This window comes from Balaenoptera borealis, assembly GCF_965194805.1.
Source record: "Balaenoptera borealis genome assembly, chromosome: 2".
Classification (NCBI taxonomy): domain Eukaryota; kingdom Metazoa; phylum Chordata; class Mammalia; order Artiodactyla; family Balaenopteridae; genus Balaenoptera; species Balaenoptera borealis.
The window spans coordinates 99881680-99906676 of record NC_138867.1 but is presented as its reverse complement, the minus strand read 5'-3'; the positions used below and the strand labels follow the sequence as shown (position 1 = coordinate 99906676).

At 39.5% G+C, this 24997-nt stretch overlaps 1 protein-coding gene and 1 pseudogene across 2 annotated transcripts in view; both read right to left on the bottom strand.

Annotated features, from left to right (window-relative positions):
• HSD17B4 (hydroxysteroid 17-beta dehydrogenase 4) overlaps positions 1-23165 on the bottom strand; it is a 244086-nt gene extending 220921 nt beyond the window's left edge. The window contains exon 1 of the mRNA XM_082376255.1: positions 14694-23165. Within this exon, the coding sequence (XP_082232381.1) occupies positions 14694-14718 (25 nt within the window). The 5' untranslated portion in view covers positions 14719-23165. The remainder of the gene's footprint in view (positions 1-14693) is intronic.
• LOC309622478 (large ribosomal subunit protein eL32 pseudogene) lies at positions 4910-14687 on the bottom strand (annotated as a pseudogene). The gene has a single exon. The product of its transcript is annotated as a large ribosomal subunit protein eL32 pseudogene (transcript).
• Positions 23166-24997: the final 1832 nt, after the last annotated feature.

The following is a 24997-nucleotide window of genomic DNA, read 5'->3' as shown; positions in this document are numbered from 1 at the left end:
TAAAAGTATGTCCTCCTCCCCTTCTGGGTGAATGCAAGATGGTGCTTCTCAGCCCCTTACAGATGGGCTGGGCACCTCACTCTTCGTGGACAATGGGGACCCTACTTGGGAGTCTTCTGTTTCTCTCCTCCTGCACCAAGGGGACTGCATGTTCCATAGGGCAGAGCTGAAGGACAGAGGAGCCTCCCTCCACCTGCACTGAAGAACAACTACATGGACATGATTCTGAAGAGTTCAACCTTCAGATGTAATGCAATGAGGAATTGTGACAAGCTCTTAAGGAAGATGGTGACATGATTAGATCTGCCTTTAGAAAGATCAGTTTGGGGCTTCCGTGGTGGCGCAGTGGTTGAGAGTCTGCCTGCCAATGCAGGGGACACGGGTTCGAGCCCTGGTCTGGGAAGATCCCACATGCCGCGAAGCAACTGGGCCCGTGAGCCACAATTACTGAGCCTGCGCGTCTGGAGCCTGTGCTCCGCAACAAGAGAGGCCGCGATAGTGAGAGGCCCGCGCACCGCGATGAAGAGTGGCCCCCACTTGCCACAGCTAGAGAAAGCCCTTGCACAGAAACGAAGCCTCAACACAGTCAAAAAAAAAAAAAAAAAGTTTAAAAAAAGAAAGATCAGTTTGGCTACGATATGTAAAATTTTTGAAAATCGATGAGGCTGGAGGCAGACAGCTCATTAGCTACTACTTTTTGAGACAAACAGGACGACAAGGGAAAAGGATTTACAGTCAAGGAAAGAAAGTAAAGCTACAGCTAAGGGTTAACTGTACTATTTGATGCCAGATTGGATGGAGGTCAGAGTACATAGTCTGGGGTGTGAGGCTGGGGTCTTCTATTGTGTTTCCCATAAGCGCGGCTTGATAGGACAATAATAGCAGCTAATATTTACTAAATGCATTTGGGCACCGGTCACTCTGCTCATCACTGTGCCTGCATTGCCCCCTCTTCTCAGCGGTCACAGTGATCCTTTCTGCTTTGCTGGCAGAAACCCAGCTCTATTTAGGAACTAGGTTTTTGTGTATCTTTAAGGGGCTTCCCTACCCCCAGGGGTAGATGCTCATCAGTCTATGCCAGCCATCATAATTTCATTTCCCTTATCAGTGATTTGTTACACATGGTCATGTATTAGAAAAACAAGACAAAGAGGAAAGTCTAGTGAGAGGCCTCTGGGATTGTTTTCCTCATAATTAAAAAAGGAGAAATAAAATAGGGACTCGCTTGTTCCTGCCTTTGACACTGCCACATGAGGCCTCTGTGTTAGGAGCTACTTGTATTCTTTTTGTGCCCAAAAGGGGAAAGTCAAGAGACTCCCAGAGAGAGTGACCAGGAGCCCTCACATCATGGAGCTGAGGAGGTAACCAACTCTGATAGAGCCGACCTTGGGACTTCCTGTTATGCGAGGTAGCGAATTATTCTCGTTGTTTAAGCCACTTTTAGTTTATTCAGTGACTTGCACCTAAAGGATCCTCGCTGATACACCTGTTTTAGTGTTGTTATCTATGTTTGAAGGAGGTAGGAGAAGGAGTGAGGGGATAGCCCAAGCTCCGCAGATCTACCAGCAAGAGTAGGAGATCCTCTCACGACCTTGGTGGTCACCCCCGTGGAAGTACTAGCAGCTTAAATGCCAGTATTTGGGAAAATAATCTGCTTTTTTCACTTTCTTTTTTCCTGAGACCCGACCTCAGGCTTTCACAATCTCAAGTTTTCTTCTCATTTGTAAGACATCCTTTGTTTCTGGGGATTTTAAAGTCACAGCTTTTTTCCTCACTTCTTGCTCTGGCCCTTAAGTATTTCATTAGCTCCATTCACCACATTAGATGAAGAGTGTCATTAGCTCCGAATGATTGTTAGTGGCTGTTCAAGAACTGACAATAAAAAGTCAACGTTTCGGACTTCCCTGGTGGCCCAGTGGTTGAGTCCGCCTGCCAATGCAAGGGACACAGGTTCAATCCCTGGTCCGGGAAGATCCCCCATGTCTTGGAGTAACTAAGCCCGTGCGCCACAACTACTGAGCCTGCTCTCTAGAGCCCACGAGCCACAACTCCTGAGCCCATGCGCCGCAACTACTGAGGGCTGTGCACTTAGAACCCGTGCTCCGCAACAAGAGAAGCCACCGCAATGAGAAACCCACACACTGCAACGAAGAGTAGCCCCCGCTCGCCACAACTAGAGAAAGCCTGCACACAGCAGCCAAGACCCAAAGCAACCAAAAAAAAAAAAAAAAAAAAAAAAAAATTCAACCTTTCACTAGTGACTGGCGTGCAATGGTGTATAATTTTGTGACACCTAACAGGGTTCTATGCTCTGTAGATCACAGGACTGGGAATGGCTGTTACTATGGCTGCAGATTTTTCAAGGACGGTATTCTTTTGAACAGAAGACCCTGCAAACAAATTCTCAGATTCTGTCTTTTGTTTCCAGTCTCATTTGTGGCTCAGGTGAAACTATTTTTTCCATCAGGATAAAACTGTTTAGATGTTTTTTTCCTTCAATAAATACAACCTTAAATAGTATAACCTTTAGAAAATGCTCTCTTTTCATTTTAACTTTATAGTAGTTATCTAATGAAGGCAAGATATTCCTGAAGGATAGGCAAAACTGAGAAAATTGTGTGTTCCAAACCAAAAAAGAAATCACAGAATGTTAACCGAATCTTAACTTGAACCAAATCTTATTTTGCTAAGTCTTCTTTTTTAGTTCTAAATTGAGTATTAAAGCATAGAGCACAATGACATCAATACATTCTCTTAGCATAATGCTATGTATCCCAAAATGAAGCATGGTATTAAATACGAATTACTCCACTTGGGGTTTGCATCCCATGTTTTCTCAAAGACTTTCCTCAAACACTCCCTCTCCTGCTTCAACCAGTTCTCAGTTCTTGATGGAATATTACCATCAGCGTACAAACAAGCACTAATACTGGTTTTTTTCAAATCAAATCAAATAAAACCTCCCATGACTTTGACCTGAATCATCTTCCCACCACTCTTCCATTCCTTCCCAATTCATTGTACATTTTCTTGACAAATATAGAGTCATGTCAATATGATCTTCTACATCCAGTCCAATCAAGTTTCCACCCCTTCTATTCCAGAAAAAGATCTGGTCAGGGTCACACACACAAAAATTTATCCAGTGATCACTGTTCTTTCCTTAACCAGACCTTTCCATTGCTTTCAACATAGCTGCTCACTTTTCTTCCTAAAACTCTCTCATCTCTTAATGTCTAGGACGCCATGTGCTTGTAACTGAGTGCCTGCATTATTCGCTGCTTCATCACAGTCTCCTTCGCTGGTTCCTTTTCTCCTCCTCCACCACTAAGTGTCCTGGGCTCTCTAGGTGACATTTTTTCAAGCCTATGGCTTTAAATAGAACTTGTCTGCTACGACTTCCACATCTGTACCTTAAGATTCAAACATGCCCTAGAACTCCAGAATCATATACCCAACACCTTGCTGGATATTTTTCCACAGGTGTTTTAAAAAAGCATCTTAAAATTAACACAGCCAAAATAGTACTCTTGATTCTCCATAGAACTCAATTACCAAACTCTTTTCTCAGATTAACTGTTTTGAATAAATAACACTATCCAATTTTTTAAGCCAAACTTTCAGGGATTTTTCCTTATTTCTCACTGTCCATCAGAATCCTCATTCTCAAACATACATATATAAATTATCAACATATCATGTACAATTTGCCTTCAAAACATATCCTAAATCTATCTTCTTCTTTTCCATTTCTACTGTTTAAACCATCATTGCTCAGATTATTCACAGCACTTTAGCTAGACTCCCTGCTTCCATTCTTCTCCCTACACAATAGTTTTCTGTTTGTTTGTTTTTCCTTATTAACTTTATTGAAGTGTGACTTACATGCAATAAAAAAGCACCTATTTCAAGTTTGCAGTTTGGTGAGCTTGTCAAATGTATACACCGACACCCATATGATCATCAACCCTATCAGGATACAGAATATTTCCATCACCCCCCAAATTTTCCTTGTATCCATTTGCATTTTACCCACCCTCACCTCTGGCCTAGGCAACAACTGATATGTTATCAGTTGTTGCCTAGGCCAGAGATTACTATAGATTAGGTTTACCTCTTCTGTAATAGTATATACATGGGTTCATATGGTATGTGTTCTTTTGTGTCCTAGGTAGCTCAGCACATTTTTTGAGATTCGTCAATGTTGTGTGTCTAGTAGTTTGTTTCTTTTTATTGTTTGGCTATACCACAATTTGTTTAAGAAAATATCAAAGAAAATCTTTGTGATCTTAGAGGATAAAACTACTAAATAGGCTATAATAAAAAATTAACACCATCAGTTCATCATGATGAACTGCCCAAAATTAATGTATTAAATAACTTAGAGCCCAGGGAGATGATGCTAGGAAATCTACCAAATAAACCATCTAGTCTAAAAATCATATAATCATGAGGAAGTATACTTATAAGCCCATTCTTCAATGGGGAAGTAGTAAGGTTCAGTAATTAGTTTAAACATAAGAAGTACATAAATAGTGAGTGTGGGGGAAAAGAGATTGTTTTCTTGGATAATCACACATAGGTGACAAGCTAAAAATGGCATAAAGTCCATTGAAATTGGTTACATAAAATTACAAGGTATCTGAGGCATCTGCATTCGAGACAATATTCTCCTCCAGTTAAGGAATGGAAAATTAGACATAGGGCATTTCCAAGTAATGTAGTCAATACTACTGTAGTATTAAGTGGACAGGAAGTCCTGCTTTTAAACTGAAATTGTTCCTATTAGCTTTAATAACTGATGTGAGCACTTTTAAAGTCTGGATAACCACTAAGGATTCATTTCCACAATATGCCTCCATTTAATGTGAAATCAGATGGAAGGTGCCCCAAACAACTGTTCAGTTTCTTTTTTTTCAGTTATTCATTAATTAATTTTATTTTTTGTTCCACCTGTTGAATGTGCTCTTTGAAAAAGACTTTGTATGTTCCATTGTTCAGTGAATTATTCTATAAATTTCAGGTATGTCCTGCTGGTTGATATTTTATTCACATCTTTTATATCCTTAGTAATTTTCTGCAGAAATTTCAACTATAATGTGGATTTGTCTAATTTTGTTTGCAGATTTTTTTCAGTTTTTGCTTCATAGATTTATGAATCTCTGGTACTAGGTTCACAGGGATTCAGAATTGACACTTTTATTTTTATGAAATTCCCCTTCTCATCTTTGTCAATATTGCTGGTTGTGAGGACGTCTCTGTATATTTTCCCATTCTCTTACTGTTGGACTATCTGTAACTCCATATTTAAAATGCACTTCCTCCAGATGATATAAAATTGGATTTAGCTCTTAAATCCAGTGTAATATTCTTTGGCTTTTTTTTAGAAAGTTTAGAGTATTTATAATTAATCTAATGATTTACATGGTTGTTTCTAAGTGTACCATCCAGCTATTTGTTTTCAATTTGTCCCATATGTATACTTTTTTGAGTTTTATGGTTTTATTAACACGAATACAATGTGCACACAAGCTGTCTCTTCATTTTCTTCGCTGTGCAGCCTGGCATTGGGATTGGTGACTGACAGCCGGCTAGGCTGCTCTTTCCACAATGGCTCTGTGGTTCTTAGAGGAGACGATGTGAGAAATCACAGCCCAGTAATATATGTTCCACATCAGCAGCATTTCAAGCTCCTTGACATTGTGGACAGAAACTTTCAGAAGTCACTGGTCTGCAAGTGCTTTGTTTTCTTGTTGTTCCAGTAACCAAAGTTGGACATCAAAATCTGGCCCCTGAATCTCCTGCGCACCCTATTGTCATGCCCCTGGGCTTCTGCCAGTTCTGCTTAATTATGACATATCTGTCTGACTGGTGCTGGATGGATTTGTTGGTTCCCTTTTTGATCTTTGGCTTCACGAGAGGTCTGAGGGTGGCCATGATGCTGAGGAGGACGTGTCCCATATATTTTTTGTTCTCCTTCCCTGCATTCTTTATGACTATTTAAATATTTTCAATATTCGATTTTTCTTTACCATGGTCTTACTAGCTATAACTTTTACGTTTATGCAGTAGGAGCTCTAGGGTTTGCAATATGCATCTTATCACAGTCTTTCTTCAAGTAATGGTATGCCTCTTGAGTTTTAATGTAAGAAATGTATAACAGTATATTTCTATTATGCCCTCCTCTTATTTATACTTTTATTGTCAAATAATCTACATCTTCATATGTCATAAACCCCACAAATATATTATTTTATAATTTAAACAATAAAATACACTTTAAAGAAATTTTAAAATGAAGGAATTTTTAAAAAATTTACCTACATAGTGACTATTCACAGTATTTTTTATTTCTTAGTAAAACTCTGGTTTACTCTTTCTTCAGCCTGAAGAAATTTACTATAAATTTTCTTCTTGTGCAGCTCTTTGGGTGATGAATTCTCCAAGGTTTTCTTTTCCTGAACATATTTTTATTTTAGCTTCATTTCTGAAGAATATTTTTTCTGGATATAGAATTTTAGGTTGACAGACCTTTTTTCAACATTTTAAAGATGTTGTTCCAAAATATTCTGGTTTGCATTGTTTCTGATAAAAAGTCAACAACTTTCATATGGTTATTCCCCTGCATTTAATCTCTCTTTTCTCTGGCTGCTTTTAAAATTTTCTCTTTAACAATGATTTTATAAAATTTGAATTATGTGCCTTTTCTTTTTCTTGATTAGAATTTTTTGAGCTTCTAGGACATGCAGTCTTATAATTTTGAACAAATTTGGAAAATATTAGCCATTATTTATTCAATTCCTGTAAACCTCCTTCCTGGAACTCTAGTAACACTATTGTTAGAGTTCTTAGTACCATCCCATATTTCACCAAAGCTAAATATATCTGTATGGATAATTTCTATTGTTATGTCTTTAAGCTCACTGATATTTTTTCTGTAGTGTTTAATCTGCACATAACGTATTTTGGGTTCTAGACATTCTATTTTGTTCCTTTTAATATATGGAATTTCTATCCTCACTATGTTCATGTTTACATCAACCCTTGAATGATCTGGACATTTCCCTTTTCCCAGTGCTGAGGCACCTGAATTAAAGTTCAGGGGTCACCTAGGTAAAGTACAGGGGAATTACTGTTATACATTTGTCACAGTGAAAAATGATCTTTCATCATAGGCCTCTCTTCCAGTCAATGGGTTCATGGTCTGAGAATCAGATCACATATGGAATCTAGGGAAAAAAATTGTGGGCAGCTTTTTAATGGGCAGCTTCCCTCTGCCTCCTTATCATTTATTTTTATTTATTTTGATTGTACATATTATGCAAAATGTTTGCTTGCTGCATATTCATATTTCTGTAAGGACTAACATATCCTGTTAACCATTTCTATATCTCACTGTGAGTCAAGCTTCCTCATCTGCCACACAGATCTTGTTGCTCGTTGTGATAATTGCACTTACCTTGCTTTTGATTGCTAAGCACTACCATCTCCTCTTTGTTATTTTGAGATGCAATGAAATTAATTGCTATCAGGATTCCCAGTCCTAAAACAGCATCTTTTACTGTCATTCATAGCCTAGAGAGAACAGCCATCCCTGAGCTCCTAAACAATTTTTGTTCCCCTTTCACCAGTTACTTGCTTAGTACTGTCACCTGGCATGTCCTCTAGGCCTTCGCATGAAATACTGTCAGCTGTTTATCCAGCTTTATGTAATATATCCTACCTACCTCTCTTTCTGAATCTTTGAATCCTTTTTCCATCATCAGCCCTGATAACTCCGACATTCCTACCTAATTTATTTTGTGTCAGTATTTTTTTTTACATGTTTCTAATAGCTATCCTAGGAGAGAATAGCATGATCTCCCACTGTAGATGCCAGAGTGTTAAATTCTATTTCACAGGACTATCTCCCATATTGATAAACTCCCCCATCCCCAACTTTCTTTTTTGTTCTGTTCCCCTTCATTCAGCATCCTCAATATACACAATCCTGTGCATCTACTCTTGTCTCCTCATGGTATATTGGTACATATTAGCCAAATCCTGCAGCAACGGCAGCACATGGTTTTCCTCATTCCTTAGGAAGCCTAATAGTTCTCCATATGGATGTTCCGGGATTTGTGCTGGTACTATCTTAGATCGGGTTTCCTGAAAATGGGGATTTTTAATGGGAAAGTTAATGGACAGTGCTCTTAGGAAGTTCACCTGGAAGAATGTGAGAAAGGCAGAATCTGGCAGAAGGAGAAGCTGAATCACAATGTACAGTTGACCCTCGAACAATGAGAGAGTTGTTGAACAACCCTCCACACAGTTGAAGATCTGAGTATAACTTATAATTGGCCCTCCCTCTATGTGGTTCCTCCTTATACACAGTTCTGCATCCATGGATTCAGCAACTGCAGATCGTATAGTACTGTAGTACAGTAATGACCTATTTCTGGATCTCAGTGCTGGTTACACAGTATGTTTAGTTTAAGAAAATCCACTGAGTTTTAAATTAACTATAGATGGAAATTAATGCAGCATATTGTAATTCAGTGAGTTTTTTAATGGGTTAGAGGTTTAGAAAAAAGTTTTTAAAAATCTTTATTAAAAGATACTTTTCAGAGCCAAGTATTTTCAGAAAAAAAAGTTTTCTTAAATGAAAATAAAGATGAAAAGACAAAACTTTAAATACTCTAAAAAATTTCCCCAGAGTTGGACTTTTTCAGTTTATATAATGCAATCTGCTTAAGCTGATCTATTCTAAACAGTCTTTCACCACTGTGACAGTCCAAAGTTAACAACTTTTATTTATACATGTAAGGTCCTTCCAGGGTACATTTGAATCATCAAAGACAGACAAAGATGTGTTTAATTTCATTTAAGTCTATTTGGTTAAATTTTCTCTCTTTGAACATTAGTAGAGCCATGTGTGATATCTAATGGAAAATATTTCAGATTATCTGCTTAAGTAGATGGTCATGTGTGAGTCTATCATCTATTATTTATATTTTAAAGTCACTTAATTTTAGAACTATATAATTTTGTTCTCTATTTTCTTCCTTCCTTCTTAGGTGTACACCTAATACATAGATGGATTACAAAAGTATAGGAACTAGAATGTTTATAACATCACTGTTTATAATAGGCCAAAACTGCCAACTATACTATTAATGCCTATCAACACTAGAATGGATAAATAAACTGTGGTATATGTCCATAATCATGGTATGTAACAATGAGAATAAAAATCAAAATCCATGTACAACAATATAAATGAAACTCACAGACATATCAATTGAAAGAAGTTCAATTATTCATGAAATACTCATGAATTCAAAGTTCAATTATTCATGGCTGAATAATATTCTGATGTGTGTGTATGTGTATCGCAATTTGTTTATCCATTTAGCTGTCAACACTTAGGTTGTTTCCATGTCTTGACTATGAAATAATGCTGCAATGACCATGACACTGCAGATGTCTCTTCAACATAATGATTTTGTTCTCTCTGGATATACACCCAGAAATGGAATTGCTGGATCATATGGCAGTTCTATTTTTAATTACTTGAGGAACCTCCAAACTGTTTTTCATAGTGACTATATTAAAACACTACCTGATGTGAAATTCCTATACACTAGCAATGAAAGATCAGAAAGAGAAATTAAGGAAACAATCCCATTTACCATTGCAACAAAAAGAATAAAATACCCAGGAATAAATACCTAAGGAGGCAAAAGACCTGTACTCAGAAAACTATAAGATACTGATGAAAGAAATAAAAAATGACACAAACAGAAGGAGAGATATTCCATGTTCTTGGATTGGAAGAATCAATATTGTGATAATAACTATACTACTAAAAGCAATCTACAGATTCAATGCAAGCCCTATCAAATTACCAGTGGCATTTTTCACAGAATTAGAACAAAAAATTTTACAATTTGTATGGAAACACAAAAGACCCTGAATAGCCAAAGCAATCTTGAAATAGAAGAAACGGAGCTGGAGGAATCAGGCTCCCTGACTTCAGACTATACTATAAAGCTACAGTAATCAAGACAGTATGGTACTGGCACAAAAACAGAAACATATATCAGTGGAACAGGATAGAAAGCCCAGAGGTAAACCCACGCACCTATGGTCACCTTATCTATGAAAAAGGAGGCAAGAATATACAATGGAGAAAAGACAATCTCTTCAACAAGTGGTGCTGGGAAAACTGGACAGCTACATGTAAAAGAATGAAATTAGAACACTCCCTAACACCATACACACAAAAAAAAACTCAAAATGGATTAAAGACCTAAATGTAAGGCCGGACACTATAAAACACTTACAGGAAAACATAGGCAGAACACTCTGACATAAATCACAGTAGATGTTTTCTGACCCACCTCCTACAGTAATGAAAATAAAAATAAAAATAAACAAATGGGACCTAATTAAACTTAAAAACTTTTGCACAGCAAAGGAAACCATAAACAAGACGAAAAGACAACCCTCAGAATGGCAGAAAATATTTGTAAACAAAGCAACTGACAAGGGATTAATCTCCAAAATATACAAACAGCTCATGCAGCTCAAAATCAAAACAACAAACAACCCAATCAAAAAATGGGCATAAGACTTAAATAGACATTTCTCCAAAGAAGACATACAGATGGCCAACAAACACATGAAAAGATGCTCAACATCACTAATTATTAGAGAAATGCAAATCAAAACCAAAATGATGTATCACCTCACACCAGTCAGAATGGCCATCATCAAAAAATCTACAAACAATTAATGCTGGAGAGGGTGTGGAGAAAAGGGAACCCTCCTACACTGTTGGTGGAAATGTAAATTGATACAGCCACTATGGAGAACAGTATGGAGGTGCCTTAAAAAACTAAAAATAGAACTACCATATGAACCAGCAATCCCTCTCCTGGGCATATACCCAAAGAAAACCATAATTCCAAAAGATACATGCACCCCAATATTCACTGCAGCACTATTTACAATAGCCAGGACATGGAAGCAATTTAAATGTCCATCAACAGAGTAATGGATAAAGAAGATGTGGTAAATATATACAATGGAATATTACTCTGCCATAAAAAGGAACAAAACTGTGCCATTTGCAGAGATGTGGATGGACCTAGAGACTGTCATGCAGAGTGGGGTAAGTCAGAAAGAAAAAAACAAATATCATATGTTAACATATATATGTGGAATATAGAAAAATGGGACAGATGAACCTATTTGCAAAGCAGAAATAGAGACACAGATGTAGAGAACAAACGTATGGACACCAAGTGGGGCGAGGGGAGTGGGATGGATTGGGAGATTGGGATTGACATATGTACACTACTATGTATGAAGTAGATGGCTGGTGAGGGCCTACTGTATAGCACGGGGTGGGGGGGGAAAGAAGGTACAATCTGTTTGCAGGACATATATTAAGTTAACCTTAAAAATGCATTCCAATATACATTAGGTGCAGACAAATACTGTTTGATTCCACTTATACAAGGTACCTAGAATAGTCAACTTCATAGAGTCAGAAAGTACATTGGTAGATACCAGGGGCTGGGAGGTGGGGGGTGGGGGAGGGGGAATGGGGAGTTAGTGTTTAATGGGGACAGAGTTTCAGTTTAGGCAGGTGAAAAATTCAGGAGATGGATGATGGTGAGAGCTGCACAACAATGTGAATGTACTTAGTGCCACTGAACTGTATGGTTAAATAGGGTTAAAATAGTATGTTTTATACTACGTGACTTTACCACAATAAAAAAACATTAAAAAAAGTAAAACAAATGTTAGATTTGTTACTTCTCAGTACTGCTGTAAAACCTGCCTAACAAATACTATCGTCTATTTGTTGAATGCAATTGATATTTGCCTAGGAAAGCTGATGTGTCAGAAATAACAATATTATAGCCAGAGTATTCAGTGTTTACCTTTCCCACATATCTTAAGTAAGAAACTTAAGTTCAGGGAAGTGAAACAATTTGAGGGAATAATGGAATTAGTAAAAAGTAAAACAGATCTGTCTCATTTGAAGTGTTAATATTTACTCTATACCATCTCTCCAAAAGAAAAGAAACTGTATGTAGAAGCCATGTGGGTTTTTCTGTTTATATCCCACCACCCAACCAAATAAGTTATTAACATACCATATTCCAATAACAAAGAAACATGTTCCTGCAATTACCCTAATATGGGCATCAGAGCCACTATCTGAGCTAAAATCTATTGGACTTAAGAGGCCAGCATCACTCCTGTAACACGTTAAGTAGCTTCCTGGGGAGTGGAGGTTGAAGAAGTAATGATCCTCTGAGAGGAGGTATTTGGAATATGTTTGTGTCTGAACTTACCCACATTTATATGTGACATTCCAGAGTCACACCATCATAGCTCCTTAAATCAGAGAAGTTGTCAAACTATACAGAGAGTCATTGTTGAAGTTACTTTTTAGTGCATATAAAATTACTTAGTGTTTGTCCAACAAAGGAAAAACTAAACAAAGCAAACAAACAAAAAGCAAAAACAACTGAAATAAAAGTTTTTTTAAAATGTTTCATTGATAAAAGTCAAGTTCCTGGAAACAAATTTTGGTAAAAACCTATGCCTTCTCCCATGAAATGTTTCACAACAAAATAAAACTAGAAGCATTGAAAAAGATAATCAGGAAATAGCAAAAATAAAATACATAAAATGACACAGGAAAATCACAAACCTTTCAACATCATCTATAGATAAACAGTTCTTTTTCTCTTCTCAACAAAAATTAAGAAACATTAATACTGCATCACATCAAGTTTAAATTCTAATTTCTGAGGTTAACTGAAATGTTTGCAAATGTTAAGTTATAGCTAATGAACTAACATAAATGAACCAGTATCCTAATAGTTTTCTTTTATTAAACCAGGATGATGAAAATCAGAAAAAGTAAACACAATGAGCTATGTGCTGTAGACATTGCAAATATTAAGTGCATAATTAAAGTTCTCTTTGAAAATCTTTTCTAAAATCAATTTCAAAACGTTTCCTCAAGCCAAAGTGAGTCTATGCACTAACAGACAAAGCAACCCATGTATGATTTTCTTATTGTTTTGAATTTCTATTCCAGCTTTTCTCTTTCCTGTGGAACTGATAAGAAAAAGTGTAAGTACAAAGAGGTTCAGCAGAGCAAACTAAGCACATGCCCATAAAAAACACCCATTAACGTATGTTAACACACAAGTTGCCCATAGGCAGTATCTTTTAATGGTTCTTAATTTTGTTGCTTCCTACGTTGATGGAGTTAGAGATTCTCATACTAGGTGAAGTAAGTCAGAAAGAAAAAGACAAATACCATATGATATCACTTATATGTGGAATCTAAAATATGACACAAATGAACCTATCAACAAAACAGAAACAGACTCACAGACATAGAGCAGACTTGTGGTTGCAAAGAGGGAGGAGGGTAGGGAGGGATGGATTGGGAGTTTGGGGTTAGTAGATGTAAACTATTATATATAAAATGGATAAACAACAAGGTTCTACTGTATAGCACAGGGAACTATACTGAATACTGTTCAGGCAACAGAAGTACTAGCTAGATTGGAGACAGGGTATGGGCACGAAAGCAAGCAGAGTCAGAGCACATTTAGGTGTTTGAATTTTGTGCTTAAAATATTTTAAGCAGGATTACTCCAGAGAAATGTTTACATCATGGAAAGATCACTCTGCCCCATAATTGAGAATTGATTGTAGGTGGGCAGGGGTAACAGATAGAAACCTATTGGGAAAAATTGAGACCAGAAGTAATGCAGAGGAAATGTTGAAGAGAGGGTAATTTGGAGATTTTTTTTTAAATTAACTTTTATTGGCGTATAGTTGATTTACAATGTTGTGTAGTTTCTGCTGTACAGCAAAGGGAATCAGTTATACATATACATACATCCACTCTTTTTTAGAGTCTTTTCCCATATAGGGCATTACAGAGTATCGAGTAGAGGTCCCTATGCTATACAGTAGGTTCTTAATAGTTACCTATTTTTGGAAATGGAGTCAATAGGTCTTTTTGATTACTAGGATGTACGAGAAGAACGACAGAAATAACCCCCATATTTCTGGCTTGAGAATCTAGGTTATGGTGGGCCATTCATCAAAATAAGGAATAGTGGGAGAAGATCAGCTTTTGGAGGGAACACGATTTCAATTTTGGGCAAACTGCCTACAGTAAGCGAAGTGAAGCTATGGCTGGAGATGCCAAACAGACAGCTATGGTTCTACAACTCTGAAAGTTTGGTTTCAACTGTCAGGCAGAGCAAGAAGTCTCTCTGTAACTCAAGCCTAAATCTCCAACGCAGTCCCGTCACTGAAAGCTCGCCCCTACACCAGCCCCTTGCACTCTTAGCCCTTTGTCCACATCTGCCTTTTGACGTTGTACCCCTTAATTCTGGGGCTCACCGAAACCCGGAAAGGCTAGCCTCCAGCGCGCTGAAAGATAAGAAAGCCCTTGTAATAAGAAAGGTCGCTCCTAGGCTTTGAGCCAGGACCTCGCCCCGCCCCCGCACTGCCTCCAACCAGGGGGGTGCGTGGCCTGGAGGCGGGGCCCTCTTCTCCCGGAGGGTTGGTGCCCCTGTCACCCCGCCCCCTGCTCCCTACAAAGGCGCGTGTACCCGTTACGCTATCCTAGCACCAGGCCAACGGCGAGCTACTTTGCTTACTGGGCACAAGGAAGTCCGCGGGCATTTGGAATGCAGACTCGAATCAAGATGTAAAAATGAGCCTTGGGCATGGCCATCAACGGTAAGCCAGTGGGACAACTCAGTAAACTGTGGTCTCCACGCTCCCGCTCGCTGCCGCGAAGGGTGTAGCTACGGCGACTGAGCAGCGCCAAACTTCTTCAAACGAAATCTCACGAGGGACCCTAGCAAGCTGAGTATCGGCTCCGTCGCCAAGCTCCACCTGGCACAAGTACCCAGATCTTCATGCGGGGTATTTGCTTCAGTCTTGCGTTGTAATCTTTCCAATAATCCCGTTCTTCTGTTTACAAAAAAAAAAAAAAAAACTGCAAAAAGAATAAAAGAAAAAAAAGGTTGTGTGCGTTATTCTTACTTTCAGAAATGTCAGTGCAAAATCAACCCAACTGTGATCTTCCATGAGGTGTGCTCAGCCACAGGCCCACAAGAGCGAGAATGAAGGCTTTCTCAGCCATTGCTGGGAAGCTAATACACCACTTCCCAGACTCACAGCTGGGCTCTGGCTAGTCACAGAGTGAGGTGTATGATACACTACCAAAGAGGGTTGCTTTATTCGTGTACACTGTTCTCTAATGCTCTTAGCTTGTTCTCATGTCCTCGTTCTTGTGGGGGGAGCCAGAAGAAGAGACTTAAAGGTACCAGTTAAAGGTGAGTGGTGGCGTCTAGTATCCAGCTGCAAGGAGAACGGTGTCTTCACTAGACCACCTGCGGCATGATTGGGGCGTGGTTCCTGGCTGCAGAGCCCCTGACCTCACTCACTGGCCCTCATAGTGATTCTGTCAGCTGTCACTGAGCTGCAGCTGGTTTGAGATTGCAGCTGTGCAGGGTGATTGAGCACATATAGACCACAGTAGCCAAGTTTAATACGAAAATAGATTCATTTGGGAACCAACACAGGCTTTCCAGGAACTCATACTGCATAAGTCGGAATCAAGCCTTGGACAGAGATCGAATTTTTTTTCCTGGAATCACAAGATGTTCTCTAGGGGACCCTATCCTGTAAAGGCAGCTGTAATCTGCATGAACTTAAGACTCATTAATTTATCCCATACACACTACTAAATATAAAATAGATAACCAACAAGGACCTACTGTATAGCACAGAGAACTATACTCAATATTTTCTAATAACCTATAAGGGAAAAGAATCTTAAAAAAATAGATATATGTGTCTGTATAACTGAATCACTTTGCTGTACACCTGAAACTAACACAACATTGTAAATCAACTGTACTTCAATTTAAAAAAAAAGACCCATTGATAGCACCAGGAACGAAACACCTCAGACCTGGCTTTTCCTCAAGCTCAGTTTAGTAGGTAGCAATCTAATGGATTTTTTGCTAATTTTTTTTCTCTTTTACCTTGTTTCTTAGCCTTGGATAGATGACCCAGTTTGGACCTAATGCAGCAAGAAAATATCTGCAGGAAAAAAATCTTTTTTAAATGCATCTTTCATAGTAGGAAAGTTTATGTCCATGTGGCCTTACTGGACCTCTGAAGCACCCACCATCTTGGTGGTGACAGTAGCTACAGCACAGCTGGAGAAAGCTTGGGTTTCTGCAAGAGGAGCGCATGAAAGCACAACTAACCTCTCTACAGAAGATTTTTCCCAGTAGAGTTTAGGTTCACAGACCCTGGCCAACCAGCACAGTATGACTAGTAACCTGACAGGCTTAAACAAGAACTTTTCTCTTTCCTCCATCCCGCAGATAATCCTAAATAAATTGGCTGGCAACTGCAGTAAAGGTCTGGATTGTGCTGGAATCTGGGAATGTCATTTTTGCTTATGATAACTGCTGCTAGTGTTTTTCTAGCAGTGAGGCTGCTACTACACTGACCTTCTGTATGCTGTGCTCTTTGCTTTTTGTTTGTTTGTTTTTTCAGCAATAGAAACATCAATGGTTTAATGGATGGGTGATCTTGCACATCTGAAGCAAGGTCCTGGAGCTACATCCCACCATGTGCTGCGGACAGTGGGCAGGACATGTTAGCAGTCTTTGCTCTGCTGTGCTCTTTGGAAAAGTAAGACACAAGAGAGAATTGCAGCTGGGTTAGGCCTACTTTGGAGGTTAGAGGAGTTACGTCCATTTCTAGTATAACAGGGCAAGATATGGTGATAGCACTAAGTGGTGGACAGTGTATAAAAGTTAAGTTTTTAATAAAAGCAGGACCATGTTTTCCATTTTAAACTTATCTCTTGGTACTTGCCTGGCTGTCCAGTGGTTGAGACTCCGCACTTTCACTGCAAGGGGCACGGGATCGATCCCTGGTCAGGGAACTAAGATCCCACATGCAGTGAGATGCGGCCACAATTAAAAAAAAAAAAAACTTACCTCTTGTGCACTCAGAACCCTATGCAGGAGGTAAGATCTGAATATTCATGCATTCAGCCTTTACTTATTAAGGGTGCTATGAGTCAGGCACTGTTCTTGGCCTAAGAACAGAACGGACAAGGTCCCTGCACTTATAGATCTTACATTCTAGAGAAGGGAGAGGATAAACAGCAAAGGAAGAAATGATTTCCTCTCATTGCAAGTGCTAAGGAAAAATTGTATCAATTTATCAAACAGAGCGCATTACGTTCTAGGCAACTTGTTAATGGTTTACAAATATTAACTCGGAACACCCTAAAAAGTAAGTGCATAATTATCCTCAGTTTTAGATGGGAAACCTAAAGCACAAAAAGGTGAAGTAATTTAGCTAGCATGTAGTAAAGAGAGGATTCAAACCCCAGTGGTAGAACTCTGTTGCCTGAAACAAGGTAACAGGATTCAAAAGAGATAGAAAGTTGAGACAGAGGAGGGAAGTACTAATTTAGAGAGGGCATCCAGGAAAGGCTTATGAGCAGATGAATTTTGAGCTGAGACTTGAAAGTTGAGAAGAAACGGTCAAGCAAGGATTGTGACGGAGCTCTCCAAGCAGCATGAACTGCACATGCAAAGGCCCTGTGGGGAGAATACCGTCACACCTCCTGGCACAAGAGGAGGTCACAGAGGGAGGCAGGGACCGGATTGTGTGGAATCTTGGAGGCCACAGTGGAAAGTATGGATTTTATTCTAGTTAAAATGGGGAGCATGTCAGAAGCAGGGGAGTAAAATGATCCGTTGTGCAAAACTACATATTCTCCTCTGTGCACTTATAAGAATGTCAACGCGTAGAGAAAAGCCCAGGAGAACATACCACCTGATTAAGTGGTTAGTTCTGGGCATGATTTGGGACCATGACAATGATCAAGGGGACTTTGGCTTTTTCTGTTTTTTACCTGAAAAGCTACTTGTGTAATTATATAAATGAATAACTTCTAAAAACAATCTAAGCTCCATAAAATCCCATGTGTTGTGTAGCTTAAAACCCTCTCAGTTACAAGCAGCTGCATCACTCTGAATTAAACACAACATCTGTGGAGCTTGTGAACTCTGCTTCAGACACAAACCTGAATTTCAGGACGTATATCTCCCGTAGAGAAACCGCAAGCAGTCGTGTGTATCGCGTAGTGAGCAAAACCTCTTAGGGAGAAGTTGGTAAGACTGAAAAGAGGCACAGTAAGTAAAGCTGATTGTGAGGCTGAGAAAACCCAAATAGGGAGTAAGAACTTGATAAATGAACTTGTTTACAAAATAGAAATAGACTCACAGACATAGAAAACAAAACTTATGGTTACCAAAGTGGGTGGGGGGATAAATTAGGAGTTGAGATGAACAGATACACGCTACTGTATATAAAATAGATAAATAACAAGGACCTACTGTATAGCACAGGAAAGTATATTCAATATCCTGTAATAATCTATGATGGAAAAGAATTTGAAAAATAGATAGATATGTATAACTGAATCACTTTGCTATACACCTGAAACACAACATTGTAAATTAACTATACTTGAATTTTTTAAAAGGGTTAAAAAAAAAAAGAGTAAGAACTTGGCTGGTTTCTCCCAGTGGGAAGCAATTGATAATCCTACGCATTGTCTAAACTATGAAAACCAGTTTTAGTATATAGGGAGCTACAGCCAGTTTTGTCTTTCTTTGTAGAATGTACCTGATGAAATGTGCTTTAAGGGTAACCTGGATTATCTTGGACACCTACTCCCATGACAGTTGAGCCACTTGGGGGTTACTACCCACTTTCACATCTCATTGCTTTCAATCTTCCTCCTTCCTGTTCACAACCTCTCACTCATCACATGGCTTATTTCCTGCTACGTGACTCTTCACCTCAGCTCCTTTCATTCTGCTTGGAGACTTTAGAACCCCTGTGCATGATCCAGCCAATGCCCTGCTTCCTAGTTGCTTAATGCCCTGACTCCTGGTGACTTTTTTATCCAGTCAACTTTGGCAACGTTTTGCTATAGTCACACCCTGGACACGTTCGTTACCAGTTACCACTTTGGCAATCTCACATCCAAACCTTTCCAGCTCAAGTACTCCCACTGCAGAATCCTTCCCTATCATGGCAACTTCCAACGTGTCCCTCCGTGTCTCTCTGGACACCCAGAGCCTCTTTCTGTCTTCCTCTCTGTCTTGCTTAGACACCATGACTCATCATTATAATCCACAATCTTGCTTCTCTTTTCCTCCTAGAAAACTTTTTACTCCTAGAAAACTTTGAGATTTTCCAGCTTAAAATGTTTTCTAATTTCCATGATCATTTCTTTCTGGATGCATGGGTTATTTACAGGTATATTTCTTCATATCAAATATATGGGGATTTCCTAGTCATCTTTTTGTTGTTGATTTTGAGCTGAATGCCTTGTTATCAGAGAGCGTACTCTGATTTCAATCCTTTTAAACATATTGAGGTTGGCTTTATGACCCAATTTTAGTAAAATTTGATTCAATTTTAGTAAAGATTCCATGTATATTTGAAAAGAATGTGTAATTTGCAGTCTGGGGCTCAGGCTTCTATACATGGCTATTAAGTTAAGTTTGCAGATCATATTATTCAAGCCTTTTATATCCTTACTGATATTTTGCCTGCTGGTTCTATCAGTTACTGAGAAAAATGTGCATAAAATACCCCACTATGACTGTAGACTGTGAGGAAAGCCTAATAATTTAACACAGATGAGTGGAAAATATAGAATGAGAAAATGCAAGGAAAAGTTCTGGAAAGAGTGATACAAGTTATTTTTACTTGGAAGTGACACCTCGATTTTTTTTTTAATGAATTTATTTATTTATTTATTATTTATTTATTTTATTTGTTTATTTTTGGCTGCGTTGGGTCTTCGTTGCTGCGTGCAGGCTTTCTCTAGTTGTGGCGAGCGGGGGCTACTCTTCGCTGCAGTGCCTGGGCTTCTGATTGCGGTGGCTTATCTTGTTGCAGAGCAGGGGCTCTAGGTGCGCGGGCTTCAGTAGTTGTGGCGCACGGGCTCAGTTGCTCTGCAGCCTGTGGGATCTTCCCGGACCAGGGAATCGAACCCATGTCCCCTGCACTGGCAGGTGGATTCTTAACCACTGCGCCACCAGGGAGGTCCGACACCTCGATTTTAATCCCATCTTCTTCTCTTTCTATCTTCATAGACTTGGATAAATTTTTTAACTGCCCATAATCTCCTCCTAAAAGTTATCATTTAAGTGCCTAGTAAGTAGTAAATGCTCAGTAAAATTTAATTTTCTTCCTTTTATGCAGAGGAACTGAAGGTTTACTCTAGAACAACACAGAGACTATAACTGTAGTCACCTGTAGTCACAGGTGGTTGGATATATTTATGCTTACCCGTGGGTAGAGTCCCTGGCGTGAACCATGGGTTCAGTACTTTCCATCTAATTCTCAGTATTAAAGAATCTCTTCAACATTTGTATATGACAGGTGGCTTAACAAGTTTATTCGTTATCTGTCATTACACAACAAATTACTACAAAACCTAGACAGTTTAAAATCACAAACATTTTATTTATTATTTCAGTTTCTATGAGTCATAAATCTGGGCCTGGTTTAACGGGGTACCTCCAACTCAGAGTTTCTCAAAATGTCTCTCACAAGGCTGTAATCAAGGTGTCGACTGGCATCAGTCATCTCAAGGCCCATTTGGGGGAGGCTCCACTCTGAGCCCACTCCTGTGGCCACGGGCAGGCCTCCGGTCTTTGCTGGCTGTTGGCTGGAGACATGAGTTCCTCGCCACATGGGCCTCTCCAGAAAGCTCCTCACAACTTGGCAGTTGTCCTCCCTCAGAGTGAGCAAATGAGAGAGCAAGAGAAGGCACCTAGACAGAAGCCGTAGCCTCTTTTTTTTTTTTTAATAGACTTCATTTTTTAGAGCAGTTTTAGGTTCGCAACAAAATAGAGCAAAAAGCACAGAGGGTCCTCATATAACCCCTTCCCCGACACATGTACAACTATGCACACCGTGGGCACCCCCCGCTGGAGTGGTAAATTTGTTCCAGGATGAGCCTATATTGACACAACATTATCACCCAAAGTCCACGTTTAGGTATTGTGCATTTTATTGGTTTTGACAAATGTATAATGACATGTATCCTCCATTATTGTACCATACAGAATAGTGTCACTGCCTTAAAAATCCTCTGTGCTCTGTCTGTTCATCCCTCCCTCTCCCTAACCCCTGGCAACCACGGATCTTTTTACTGTCTTCATTTTTTTTTTTTTTTTTTTGTCTTTTCCAGAATGTCATATAGTAGGAATTATACAGTGGGGAGTCTTTTCAGATTGGTTTCTCTCACTTAGACCATGCACTTAAGTTTCCTCCATGCCTTTTCACGGCTTGGTAGCTCACTTCTTTTTAGCGCTAAATAATATTCCATTGTCTGGATGTACCACAGTTTATTTACCGTTCCATCTGCTGAAGGACATCTTGGTTACTTCCAAGTTTTGGCACGCCATAGTCTTTTTTGTAACCTAATCTTAGAAATAACATCCCATTACTTCTGTGGAATGCAGTTCACTGGAAGCAAATCAATAAATCCAGCCCGCACTCAAAAGGGAGAGATTACACAAGGGTGTGAATATCAAGATGGGGGAGGGAGGATCATAGAAGCTATCTTGGAGGTTGCCTACCACGCCAGGGAAGGTGAGTGTTTACAGCTACCTTGACCGTGCCCAACCAGCCACATCAGTGAAAGGATGCCCTTTATAGAGTCTGTGCCTGGAAAGAGTCTACTCTTGTTTTATTGTAGCGTAATTTACCAGAGTACTAAAACTACTGAGCGACACAAATGGATGCTCTTTTTGCTTTTTGAGAATGATCCTAAAGCAATGCACAGCACTATAAAATTTGCTGCCAGCACATTTTACTACAAAAATAGAATCTACTTCTGGCACATTTTCTTGTACAGCTGCCCATTCCATTCCAGTTTTTAAAAAAGAGACCTCCCAATTAAACTGTGCCATTTATTCCGCTCCTCCCTGTACTGCAGAGTGGAGTATAGAACAGAGGACAAAATATCTGATAAATAAATTAATTCCAGTATTATTGCATATATTATATCACATATATTTACTTATACTTCTGTACAGAAATGACAATGAGCTGAATATACGGTTTTACAAAGTTGGCATCCACTTGAGAAATGTTTGGATGTAATGTTAAAGTGCAATGTGCAAATTTTAAAATAAAGAATATTTATTAATGGTCACAATAAAATACGTATATATGTGATATCATGTTATATACAGATTGATAAAATATCACTGGAATGTGTATATGAATTCAGATTCTACATTTTTTTTTTGTAGGGAAACTTTATACTATTTACCCTCAAGTGGAATGGAAGGGTGAAATCTGGTGCTTTTTCTCATCCGCAGATCCTAAAATCCCCATACTAGTCCAACATTTGGGGAAAAAGTATTTGTGAAACCATCTCTCTGTGGGAACAGTGGATCTACATGCTTATTTACAACTTTTAACAGATGAATGCCTTAACTCTCTGAGAGATGTGTCCAAATGTAGCATGGAACCTCTGCTCTTTGCCGTATTGGATAGTTACATCCAACCTGAATATGTTAAACAATTTGGTGATTTCTCCCTCAGGTGGAAACATGAAGGTCCACGATAGTTAGAAAACAGTGGCACCACGTCGCCACAAGAGGGAGTAAAGAGCCACAAAAACATCTCATTCAGTATGTTTAGGGCTAGGCTCTAGCATTTTGGAGAAAACAGAACTTTTGCTGTTTCTATTCCCCCCACACTCTCACCTCTTCTAATAATCCAGAGACTTTCTTCTGGCCAAAGGCAGGCCCAATACCTGCAGATCTCTCTGTAGAGATGAAGAAAATAGAACCGGGAGCAGCTTACTTCTCCTGTGCTGTCCCAGGCTGACTTTCCAGAGGAATGCTCCCAGATACCGATTCACACAGAAGTGGGTTCCTGTCTCATGGTTGAAGACACCCTTCAGTGCCTGTCTCTGCTCTCTGATTCACCACCCAGGCCCAAATATCTGGTTTATGAGAATACATGCAATGTTCAGTGATTCAAGTAGTTTTTTTTTTTTTTAATTTATTTACTTATTTATTTATTTATGGCTGTGTTGGGTCTTCGTTTCTGTGCGAGGGCTTTCTCTAGTTGTGGCAACTGGGGGCCACTCTTCATCGCGGTGCGCGGGCCTCTCATTATCGCGGCCTCTCTTGTTGCTGAGCACAGGCTCCAGACGCGCAGGCTCAGTAATTGTGGCTCACGGGCCCAGTTGCTCCGCGGCATGTGGGATCTTCCCAGACCAGGGCTCGAACCCGTGTCCCCTGCATTGGCAGGCAGATTCTCAACCACCGCGCCACCAGGGAAGCCCCTCAAGTAGTTCTTGAATTAACTTACCACAGCACTAAAGTAACTAGGTAATACAGTGGCCAATGAGTAACTTTCAAAGGCCACCAGTAAGCACTCAATAAGCAGAGAAAGGTCAGACTTTGAGCCTAAGAAAACACACCTTTCTTGGAATGACATAAATAGAAATCCTCAGTTATAATCCACAATCATTGCTGAGTCCTTTGTGCCTGGGGAAGTTCTAAAACTCCGAGCCCCATAAATGGTAACACATTATACCCAATTAACCATACAGGGTGTTTGGGGATTTTTTTCATTGTTAGCACAGCCTGGGGAAAAAAAATGATGAATAGAGCTGAATAAGATAGCTTTCCCTCATCAGAGTTAGTCAGACGCTGCAGGCAGAATGTCAGGCAAAAAATACAGGGAAGAGTAAATACAATGGGAGATAACTTATGACTGTGACCACAGAAATGTGATTCCTTGAGTCCTGACTGATGCTTACTAATCCTGTTTGGATTCAACAGAACAGGTTTCAAAACTACGATTTAAAACTTTTCTTGAAAATAAATTATCAAATCACTGCCGCAAGAGTTCCCTCTTTTACTAGATTTCTATGATAACTCTTCTCCAAAGAGTTCAAAGTGTTGTACTGAATAGAAATGTGAATTTTTTAAAAACACTGTCAGAGGCAAAGCTTAATCTAGTCGTGGTGCTGGGAGAAAGGTTGGGAGATGGGAAAAACCATAACCAAGATGTCTTAAAGACTGAAGATGACTCCAGATGGCTGAAGAAAGAGCAATGGCGAAATCTTTTGGCCTGAAAACATTCAGCTAGCTAAAGGAATGAGTATACAGCCATGGCCCTGTACAACAGCAATCTTGAAATCTTGGGGGAGCTAATTGCAACTCCGGAGACATGTCACAACTTGAATCTTGGAATCTTCCAACAGACTTCAGATCCAGAACGTTTCATGATACAATCCCAAAACTCCTCTCCCTAACACTTTTCTGCTATGAACACTGGTCCCTCTTCTACAATGCTCATTTATTATGAAGAAATATATGCCTCCAACTCACCACATACTTGTATTCCTGCCATTGTATCAGTGTTCCTTCCCAGCTTTAGATCTGCTCAAGTCAACAAGATTTTACAGTTGGGCCCCAAAAGCTCAGAAACGCCTGAGAAGCAGGCCAGCCTGGTACACAGGCCAAGTCTCTAAGTCAAGCTCTCTCTCAGAAGCCTCAGCAAAGGAACGTGAAGTCCCGGTGGCTTGTCATGATCCATCTCTGCAGTCAGGGGAATGTGAAGCTTTGATTGGTCAGACCTGGGTCACAGGCCACGTTTAGAGCTGGGGGTGAAATTAGATCTACATTGAGAGTAGGAGAAGAGTAGATTCCCAGTTAATGTGAGAAGCTATTAGAAATAGAGTAAATGGGGACTTCCCTGGTGGCACAGTGGATAAGACTCCACGCTCCCAATCCAGGGGGCCTGGGTTCAATCCCTGGTCAGGGAACTAGATCTCGCATGCATGCCACAACTAAGAGTTTGC